The 10,936-nt window shown below is 44.0% G+C and overlaps 1 protein-coding gene across 2 annotated transcripts in view; it reads right to left on the bottom strand.

Moving 5' to 3' along the window:
* The window catches only part of LOC143282576 (monocarboxylate transporter 9-like), a 53,069-nt gene that overhangs the window by 20,575 nt on the left and 21,558 nt on the right, over nt 1-10,936 (bottom strand). For both annotated transcript variants that reach the window (XM_076588267.1, XM_076588268.1), the window contains exons 2-3: nt 7,808-10,024; nt 4,107-4,386 (exon numbers count right to left, since the gene is read on the bottom strand). In XM_076588267.1, coding sequence (XP_076444382.1) covers nt 4,107-4,386; nt 7,808-9,847 — 2,320 coding nt within the window. In that variant the 5' untranslated portion in view covers nt 9,848-10,024. The remainder of the gene's footprint in view (nt 1-4,106; nt 4,387-7,807; nt 10,025-10,936) is intronic.

Below are 10,936 nucleotides of genomic sequence, written 5' to 3'. Positions count from 1 at the left end.
CTCCAGAGGGTGGAAACCAGTCCTGGACTTGTCCCCCCTCAACAAATCCTCCCAAAAGTCAAATTCAATATGGACACACAGGCACAGACTAAAGAGACCATTCAACAGAGCAATCGGGCTACCTCTATCAACCTGAAAGATGTTTATTTTCATATCCTAATTTACCCTGCATCCCGTCGGTACCTGAGGTTCATGTGTCGGGACAAAGTGTTCCAGTTCTCTGCCCTCCCATTGGTCTGTCCCTTGCCCTTTTCCTGTTTACCAATGTGGTGCAGGAATTGGTGTCCATCTTCAGGTCGGAATCCATTCATCTGTGTACTTGGATGACTGGCTCATTCTTGCCCAGTCGCAGGCCTGTGTCAGAGGCATATGGCCAGACTTCTGGACTATGCTCCCAACCGGGCTTTCTCGCAAACCAGGAGAAATGCGATCTATCCCCAAGTCAGTCCTTCGACTTTTCATGGGTGAGATTACACATGCGGTCCAGACCTCCCACGCCACTTGCGCTGTTTGTGTCGGGCAACAGTGCGGACACTTTCATCTCTCTTGGGCATGATGGAGTCCATGGCACCCCTCATCCCCATGGCAGAGAACACAACCCTGGGATACCCAGATGTGTCTGGGCGAGTGGTTCCTCGAGGTGACCTCAGAATGGCTAACCTCCCCTCTTCTGACACAGGGGGTGCCCATAGCCCCACCCACACTTGAAGTGGCACTCTTCAGACGCCTCCTCCCTGGGGTGGGGAGCCCACATGGACACACTCCATGCATCAGGGACTTGGTCACCCAAGGAGTGCCTATGCCACATCAATGTTCTGAAACTGGAGGCAGTTCGCAGGGCTCTCCTGCACTTCATGGGGGAGGCCACAGGCAAGAACATCCGTTTGTTCACGGACAACACAATAGTGGCATGTTATGTGAACAAAAGGGGAGTGGGGGGTGCAATCAGCAGACCTCTCCCTGCAGACCATGGCTGTCCTCTGTTGGTGCCACAGCAAGGGCATTGCACCCTCAGCACGACACATAGCAAGCAGGCAAAGCCAACATCTTGGCAGATGTAATCAGTAGGTCCAAAAGTGTCATCCACACAGAGTGGACCCTGGACAAAGACACACTTCAGGGGGGTGGGGAGTGGTGGTTTCAGCCGATGGTGGACCTCTTGGCCACAAAGTTCAACAAGAGACTTTCCACTATGTCTCACCAGTCACAAACCCTGAAACGTGGGCAGTGGATGATCGGTCTCTAGACTGGAGCAACCTGATTGCCTATGCATTTCCTCGTTTTCCAATTCTGTCCAAGGTGATCCCTAAAGCCAGCTTGGAACACCAACGACAGCTGATTCTAATTGCGCTGAAATGGCTGGCTCAGCCCTGGTACCCGGAACTCCAGTCCCTGACACACATTCCACCTCTGGAACTCGAAGCTAAACCTCATCTGCTGAGGCAGCTTCGTTTGGAATCCCTCATTCCAGCCCTCAGCTGCTCCACCTGCACACGTGGCTGCTGTATGGTCAGATCTGTCTGCACCAACATTTTAGTTTCCAGCCCCTCGGTCAGCCTCTGTGTCGGAGGCGCTTTCCAAGGGGAGCACCTCCTCTACCTCCTCTCCTCAGTCTACCTCCTCTCCTCAGTCTCCCAAGCAAGGAGGGCAGGGACTGAGTCTCTATGACTTTTGCTGGAAGAAATGGTTGCAGTGGTGTATGGCTCAGGATGTTCCCCCTACCAACCCTACAAGCATACAGCTAGCCAACATTCTGGCTCACTGCTCCTCATGTCTCAAACTGCTAGCTCTGTGCGATTTTCATTATTTTGACCCTAAAGACAACTTTTTGTGCAAACATAGCTAAGAATAACTGGCTGTGACTTAACCCTTTCACTGGCAGGAAAATGAGATTTAAGTGAAATCTATTTGTCAGGGTTTTTTCACAAAAAATGGGTATGAATTTTCAAAAAATTCTGTGCTCTTTGTTATTGGAGAAAGACCCATAAAAGTATATATTTTCTGAAAGGTAAATGAATAAAGAATACAAAACATGTGATGTTTTCCCATTTTATATATTTTCTGTGACATGCTGTTGTTTTGAAATCAGAGTTTTGTTTTTTGTCACATTTTCAACTTGTTCATTACAAACAGTCAAGTAATTTGCACTAAAATATCATATTTTCTGGACAAATGGATATCTGCACACACACAAAATATTACTAGAATAACCACAATTTAAAAAATGTAAAAAAGAGAGATACACAATGCATTGTGACTTCTCCAAGTGATAATATGGATGTGAGGCCACGCCCCCTCAGTCTCCACCCCTCTCCCCTTCACCCCTCTCACACGGTCACTTTATCCAGTTCTCATCAGACTGCTTTGGCTGAGTGCCAAGAAAATCGCTCACACTGTGTCCTGCTAATAATTCAGTCGATTTCTGTCATCTGCTAAAACTGTACAGCCGGCATCACTTACTGATAGTCGTATCTTGGCCACTCACCTGATTGCTCCCTTTATTTTCTATCAAATCGTCCCATAAATGTTCATCATTGTCTTCTCCTTCGAATTTAGGCTTCAATTCTTTCTGAGCATCAGCTAAAGAAAGCAATCTTGGTTGATTTAGTTTGCCATGATCGCATGTCTTGAGCACGGCATCAGTCCGACATTTTGTTGAGTGAGCAAGGAGAGGAGTCAGGCAAACGCTGTGGCCAGTAACCCAACCAAAATGTTCAAATAAAGGACTGCCTCATGACGCAGATGGTGTTTCTAGCTATGAATAGAACGTAGAAAGATTCCCCAAGCTAAAGCTACCAGGATTTTTGTCAATGAACTGAATGCAAACCAGGGAATAGTCAGAATATTTCGATGATGAGTTATCTCGTCATTGTGGCAGCAAAGCGTACATGCTTGTGCTGACGAGTTATCTTGTCATATAGGCAGCCTAGGGGTTAAACCAGGTTTTTGCATGCTGCTTAAAAAAACTGAGCAGTAAAGTTTTGTGACAACAAAGAACCTCATCCTGTGGAGGTGGGAGCCGTTTGATGCCCCACCCACTCCGAAGTTTTGTAACTGGTCTGACCAAAGTATCAGCGTGCGCACTGGTTTGTCTAATCAAATTATGTTTCTTATAGCCCAGCTGACCAAACATGGGCCATCTCAGAGCTCGTTGGTTGCCTCCTCAACACACGTCAACCATCTGATCAGTGGGAAAATGTACAACAACAAAAAACAACAAAAAACAAACCCTTCTGGGTTTGATGTAAAATCTGGGATTACAGCTAACAGCCGTTCTGCTGAAGTGTTCAGCAACAATTCATTGATGTCCAAGACCACACTCACTTCCAATTCCTCTGACTTGACTACAATCTCTCCTCTTCCTCTCTTCCCCTTTCTCACAACATGCACAAGTACTCTCTCTCGCTGCTGTTAGCTTCAGTGGCTTGACACAACAAGCATCGTTGCTTTCAGTTTTGTCACTGTCATTATTACCTACATTTTCTAATGATTTATCAGACATGAGAGATCCATCTCTATCATTAACATTATCAATAATCAATTGCACAGCCTACAAAATTGTTAAGTCCACTGACTGGGACTCCTGTCTCTGGTTGTCAGTTTCAGACACCTTTTTTGCTAATGAGGCAAACCCCCTTTCCATGTGCCTTCCATACATTCTAGTCCGTAAATCATTATCAAAAAGAGAAGTTCTCTCTCCCGACATGTGCCAATTTAAATAGTTGGGGTTTTTATGCTATGGACACATCTAGTTAGCCAGTCTTTTAGTGCTCACTGAAAAAAAATGGAAGAACATGCTCACCTTCAGTAGACAGTTTTATAGTACTGAGAAAGCTGACGGCTTTTAGGCATGAACAGGTCGATGGTTGGTCACCGTCTCAAACACATCATTTGATAACAGGCTTACACATGCACATACGTAAATATTCACACTCACACAAAACCCTCAGTATATCTCGTGTGTGTGTGTGTGTGTGTGTGTGTGTGAGTGTGTGTGTGTATACAGTTGTTCTGTTGTACGGATACATACATACTGTTGCTGACTGGGTTAATACTGGAAACACCATGACACAACAGCTGTCAGTTGGAGCTCTATATGACTGTACCTGCCACAGGGGGTCCCCCAAGGTTCGCCAGCCCCTGGATCATCATGATCAGACCATAAGCATGGGCCAACTTCTCAAGCCCAAGGTAGCTCACCAGCATGACGGTCATGAGGGAGAAGTTGGCTGACAAGAAAAACCCAAACAGGCCACACAACACCCCCATAAGCCAGTAAGACTTGGCAGTGGGCAGCAACACTACCGCCAGGCCAGACCCGATGCATGAGATCCCATAAATGACAGTCAGGTTCCAGTCCTGGTCACCCACCAGCCCGTAGATAACCTGAAGCATTGCATGCACTTATTATAGATCAAAGTTTAAGTTATGACAAGCATATCTAAACAAAATTTCATATTAATTCTATCACATCTGAGAACCATGATAAAAGTATGATCCATTACTCTGTTTATTGTTTTTTTACAAAGCTTTTGAATTTGAAAATTTAATTGTTGAATAATTACGGTGACTAATAAACTAACAAAAACAATCAGAAAGTTAAATAAATAAAAAATGAGAAAACATTATGGTTATTGATAATCAAAGTTAAATAAAAAAAATTTTAAATATGTTTATCAACCTATTTTTTAACTAAAACAACACAAGTATCAGTAAGACACATTAACCCCTTCGGCACCAGGCACTATTTGACTTGTGCTTCCTAATTTGCCAGGCAGTTTGGGGTTGCAGAGGGTAATGATCAACAACAAAAATTCTACCACACAAACTACTGCAAGAAAGTATAAATAACCCATACATTTCTGAAAGGAAAATGAACAGACTATCAAAGTCTCACTGTCAGAAGTTCACTTAACACAATGATTAGATATATACATGTCCTTCAATTACAACTCCTGCTTGTGCAAATGCTCCAGTTAACACTATGACAGTGACCCAGCTGGCCCACAATGCAGAAGGTGAGGGCGGTGAGTACTGTTCATAATTTCCCTTGCAGACAATAGCTGTTTGATCAATGTAAGTGTGCTTTCTAACACTGTGCTACTCACTCACTCTCTCTCTCTCTCCCCTAAATTTCACAGTATTAGTTTGTATTTGATGTCCGCTCAAGGTCAGCCACAGAGCTATGCTGCAAATCATCATTCTAACTTTCAGTCATGTTAAAGCGAACCATCCAAAAGGATTTTGCCACACCTTGCACTCAATTCATTATTGTCGATGACGAACAAAGCTTTTGCAACATACTGGATGGCAAAATCTCAATTTTCAAACCACATTCACCTCCTCCATTTTGAAAGCTTCGTGAAAGGGGTATTGACAATAAAATCCAGAATTAATCAAACAGAGCGTGGTTGGCTGTTGCTCCTCAAGGATAATCAAAGTAGACATATTAAGCTTTCAGACTGGTGGCTATTGGGACACATCAATTTTAAAACAGAACTGTGAAAAATACTGAAATGACACTGAAGTATATGTACATCATGAGGCAAATAGCGAAGTATTTCTGTGGGCGTATATATAACACATCATGGGGCACTGAGAAGGTTAAAAAACAAAAAACAAAAAAAATGCTCTGACAAAAGGCATGACTTAAGACGCCATGGTGAACCATGAACATACACTTGCGCCACTGAAAACATGCTGGCTACAGACACTGCAGATAATAAATGAAAGCTTCACCTCAATCTTTGACTCAATATATTCCCATGACTTTAATTTCATTAAAAGGTAACATGCATACGGCTCAGACTTTTTGTCTTTTAAAATCAGGTTTCGCTGTGAAGAGTGGCAAAACTACCACTATCTTTCTTTTGCTAATATTTGTGTTGCAAAAAGCATGGGTGAAAGTGCAGTTTTTAAACCAATTTTAGCCAATGAAAATCCTTGTTGCCTTGGGTACTTTCACACACACTGGAAACAATAACACTCAAAACAATAATGCTGGTTCTATAGAATAAAGATGCAAATAATATATGTGCCCAATTCCAAAATAACAAACAAAACATCTCTCTTCACAAGTGGGTGCCATGATCATTTTGACCTCACTCCATCAAACACTCATCTCATGTGTGTCTGCCTTATCAGTAAACTTCATCTTAAGTTAAGATTTTATATTACCGCATAAATTAAGACATGTGTCACATGACCAGTCAAGGTTGAGGACCCACCTACAACCCGACAGGCCCCGCGCAATCTAATAAAAGAAAATTTAAGAAAAAATGGGTCTCCGGATCCTCGCACGCTCAATTAAATGCAGCCAACACCAAAAATTTATACACAATACCAAACTTTATTCACTCACTCACACAGATATACTGACAACCAAAACAGCAGTAAGACCTAACTATTTCCCTTAATCCCCCCTCCACTCCCCAAACTTACTAACCCGCTAATACAAATCGCCACATCATAAATGGAAATGAGGGAAAAAATAAATGAGTAAATCACATTCGCTCGAACACGTACACTCACCCCTCTTGTGCACTGCTCTCACACATACACACGCATCCTCTACCGTCCATGTACGGCTCGCATTAGTTCCAAACACACAGGTCCTTGTCACAGATAACCCACGATGCCGGCGACCACTGGGAGTTCTAGTCTTTCTGTAGACAGGGGGGTGTAAAGCGGCGATTGTTGTATACGTCGGGGACACCCCTGTGACAGTCTCAGGGTATCACGGGTGCAGGGAAGGCTGTGGGTGTCCAGGACAACGGCGGACCACTCTTCCGAGCTCAAGAGCTCATGAAAAAAAATAATACGGGAGATTAAATCCCTGGAACTAGGACGTAGTCCCAGACCTCCTGGTCGGACACGGACCCAGGAAATGTAGTGGCACTGGAGGCCCCAAACCCGAACTGAATCGGTAAAAAAAAAAAAATCCTCACTCCAAAACGAATGGAGCAGGAACAGCCCCACACAGTGACTAGTGCGGCGTTGACGACCGTTGGCCACCTTGCTTCTTCCGGTCCCACAATTCCTTGCTGCGATGCATGCTTCCATTTCCGCTCCAGTACCCCACAACAAAAATTGTCGGACAACAGGTTCATGTTTAGGGTCAAGTTGACGTGAAACTCTTTGCCGTCGGCACGAAGCCCGCAAAACACACTGTTCTTCCCCAGTTGATCTGACCCGTCGAGGTAGATTCCGTATGAGTTGTCCTTATCAAACTTGTAGTTGAGCTAAACAACCGGCAGATATGCATGCACGAGAAAAAGAAAACATCAACCTGAGCTGACTAGAGGGAGGGAAGGAGCACACACTCATTCGCGCATACACAAGCACATGTGCACGCACGCATAGAAATAAAGAAAGAAAGAAGGGAACAAGAAAAAACAAAACAAAACAAACAGCGAAAATCATGACGTATTCGAGGGGTCAAGTTGACCAAAATTTCCTTCTTTTTTTTCCAACACTACACTGTCGCACGCGACAACATGCCACTCACATAATCATCCAGACTTGAATGAAGGAAATCAGTTCTGAACAGGATTTTCAGACAGGGTTGTGATCCCGAAAAGGTTGGTTTCACTTTGTACTTAATATTCATAAGAATGTGTGCATGTACATCTCTATTCTGTCAGTATGCCTATCTACAAGTCAGAGTATAAATTAATAAGTTCCAGAGTGTGCATGTGCATATACGCACATTTGTATGTGCATGAGTGTGTGCCAGTGTATGTCCTTGTACAGGTTAAAAAAAAAAAAAAAGAAGCAGGAGAGCATGTCATTCAGACCGTTTTCTCACCTGTCCAACTGTGTTGACAATGCCGATGACAGATATAAGAAATGTGGCATGGCTTTCCTGAATGCCCCTGGACAATGCAAAGTCTGTGGCAAAGACATATGGTACATCAGCCCAGAAGTACAGAAAGAAATTAGATAGAGCCAGCAACATGAACAGAGGATGTCCCATTATCTTTCTGTCAAAGGTGTTTTCCATGGTGTTGACCACAGGTTCCAAGTGTGGACAGTGATACACCAAGCAGTTCTCATCCTCTGATTCAGAATCAGATGGCAGACGTGACAACTCTGGGCAACTGGTAGCACAGGGTATAGGCTTTTGGGCACGTGAGCCTCGGAAGAAAATGTCATTGCGGTGAAGGATAAGATATGTGGAGTGCTTGTTCATAAGCAGCATTCCTACATTGCTGCTTCCACTTGATGGCTCAATGCATGATGCAGGTGGTGCATTTGTAACTTCTTTGTGGCGGTGGTCTGAAGCAGACTTGGGCAGCATGTGTCGATCCACAACAGTGTCTCCCTGACAAATCAACTTGGCAGGTATCTTATCAGACAGAGAGCGCTCCAAAACAGTCCCTGATTCTGATTTACACTGAAGTTTGTTGGGTGTTTTTTCTGACTGTGTTCGCTCCAAGGTTCTAGCTGGCATACCTGATGTTTCTAACATAATGTCTTTCTCTGTCTGGCAGCATTTAGAGATCTGAACTTGAACATCTCCAGGTTCAGGACTGCCCTCCAGCAATTTCTCTGTTAACTGCTGCATGGACTTCTCTGACAGGCCTTGAGAAACTTCTGTTTTGTCTTTTTTTCTGGATGAAGACTTTTTCTTTTTTCTCTTCTCCTTAGACTCTGTCAATATTTCTTCAGAATCCCCTTCACAGTGTGGGTCATCTTTGGCAGATTTTCCTTTTATGTGGTTGCTCTTGGTGGCGCTTTCACTACTGGATCCACGTGACTGTGCATTGGTCAACTGAATGTCTCTGCTCTTAAAAAAGCGCTGAAGAGCAAGCTGGGGATCAGCAGTGGTGCGTCGCAATTCGGGCAATTTGTCAAGGTACATCTGGATAGATTCTTTATCTGCATTGACAAATGTAGGAAGTGTGATCTGAGAACAGGCGAGGGCAGCAATCTCATCTTCACTGTCTGAGGAGGAACTGGAGCTGCTCTCAGAATTGGTACTGTGAAGCCGACTTCGGTTACGTGAAGGGATGCTTAGCCGTGAAACGGGTCTTGTAAGACGCTGAAAGGCAGTCAAGTGACGCTGACGTCGCTGTTCTGGCGTAAAGGTTAATGGCCTGAAAAGAGCCCCACAAACACAGATGTTGAGGGAGATGGCGCCCATGATGAGGAAAGTTCCTCGCCAGCCATACAGACTTCCAAGGAACTCGCAGAGAGGAGCAAACGTGAATGTTCCAATTCCTGTGCCACAGACTGACAGCCCTGTGGCCAATGCACGACGCTTGTCAAAGTAATAGGCCACAATTAATACAGAGGTGACATAGCAGACTGAAAAGCTTGCACCTACAATCACACCAAAAGTGAAGTACAGCTGCCAAATAGAAGTGACATAGGAACTGGCAACAAATCCCAGACAGGCTAACACCCCAGCTACTACTGTAACTGACCGGCAACCAAAGCGGGTGACAAGCGCACTAGCTACAGGCCCAAGCAACAGTGATAAGCAGTAGAAGATGGAGGCCACCCATGCTGTTTGGCTCTTGGTCTCCTGGAACTCGTCCACCAGGTAGACAAACATCACACCAAAAGAAAAGGCACATCCATCACAGATGAGGCTAATCACAAATGCACCCAACACAATAAACCAGCCCCAGCCACCATCTGGGGCTGGAGGCAGGCCAAAAGCATCACTGAATGCTACAAGGGATGATTCAGAGCTGGAGGAGGAGGAGCTGGAGGACAACTTTGCTGAATGCAGTGTCTGACTATTCACTGAGCCCTTTTGCTGTCTGTCCTTTTGGTCTCTATGTGGTTCTTCACATGAAACACTTGTGTAGTCTTTTGAGTCTTTAACAGACTGGGCCATACTAAAAGGGAATTGGAACTAAAGAACTCAGCAAGATAAATGAGGAAGATGGAGGAGAGGCAGAGTTTAGTCATGGGTCTGTGAAGGTGGAGAATGCTCTTCAATCTGCTGAACCACCGGCCCTGCTTCTTGGTTGTGCTCAGTTTGGTGGTGTGCTGTCCACGTAATGGCTGAAACCTGCAAAACAACCAAATAACTATTTAGTTTGGTTTTGTCTTTGTATCTCTTGTGCATCATCTGTAGCACTTCTACGGATATTGTATTTTATACATTGCGTCTGTAGAAATCATGGGTATCACATATTGCATACTAAAATATTTCAAAGCAAACAGAAATAGCAATGTAGAAGTCCAGTGGTGACAGCATACATCAAGAAGCAAGAGGTCCAAAAATCATAACATCTTGTACTGGCCTCTCAGATAAGAATAAAAAACAATTTCTTATAAATGTTCACATTGACATATAATAACAGCTTATCCTTCATAAAAAATATTATAAAGAAACAAAGAATGAGAAAGGAGGGGATCTTATTCTTAAACCGATTTTGTTCACCCTTCTCCCTGACCAGTCATTTGAGCTTTTTGTTAATGGTCAAAGTCAATCTCACAACTTCAAGTTTTTCGCTAACTCTTAAGATTGTTTCCAAGTTTTGCCAGAAGCTTTTAAGTATCTCATAACCAGATGGGCACAACAGCTGAATGGTTCAAGCATTGGACTTTCACTTTATTCAAGAGGGTCCCAAGTTTGATTCTGGTATCAGAGCCTGGTGGTCAAAGGGTGGAGATTTTTCCAACTGGATTAACTCTTTCGCTCCTATTTTACTATGAACCATTACTCCCCCTTGTTCCCAGATTCCTACAATACGTACGAGATGTGTTAAAAAAAAGTATCTGACCTTTGTTCATAAAAACTACTCGTATCCAGATACAACAAACTTACACTAATCTCCTTCAAAGTAGTCCCCTTGGGCTGCCACACACTTCTCCCAACGGTTCTGCCACTGTCTGAAGCAGCGCTGGAACGCCTCTTTTGGGATGGCGTGCAGCTGGTTCGTCGCATTCTACATGTCTTCTCTGGACTGAAATCTGG

Source organism: Babylonia areolata, chromosome 1 (assembly GCF_041734735.1).
Source record: "Babylonia areolata isolate BAREFJ2019XMU chromosome 1, ASM4173473v1, whole genome shotgun sequence".
Classification (NCBI taxonomy): domain Eukaryota; kingdom Metazoa; phylum Mollusca; class Gastropoda; order Neogastropoda; family Buccinidae; genus Babylonia; species Babylonia areolata.
Note: the sequence above shows the minus strand (reverse complement) of the source record. Positions and strands in the feature narration are given on the sequence as shown.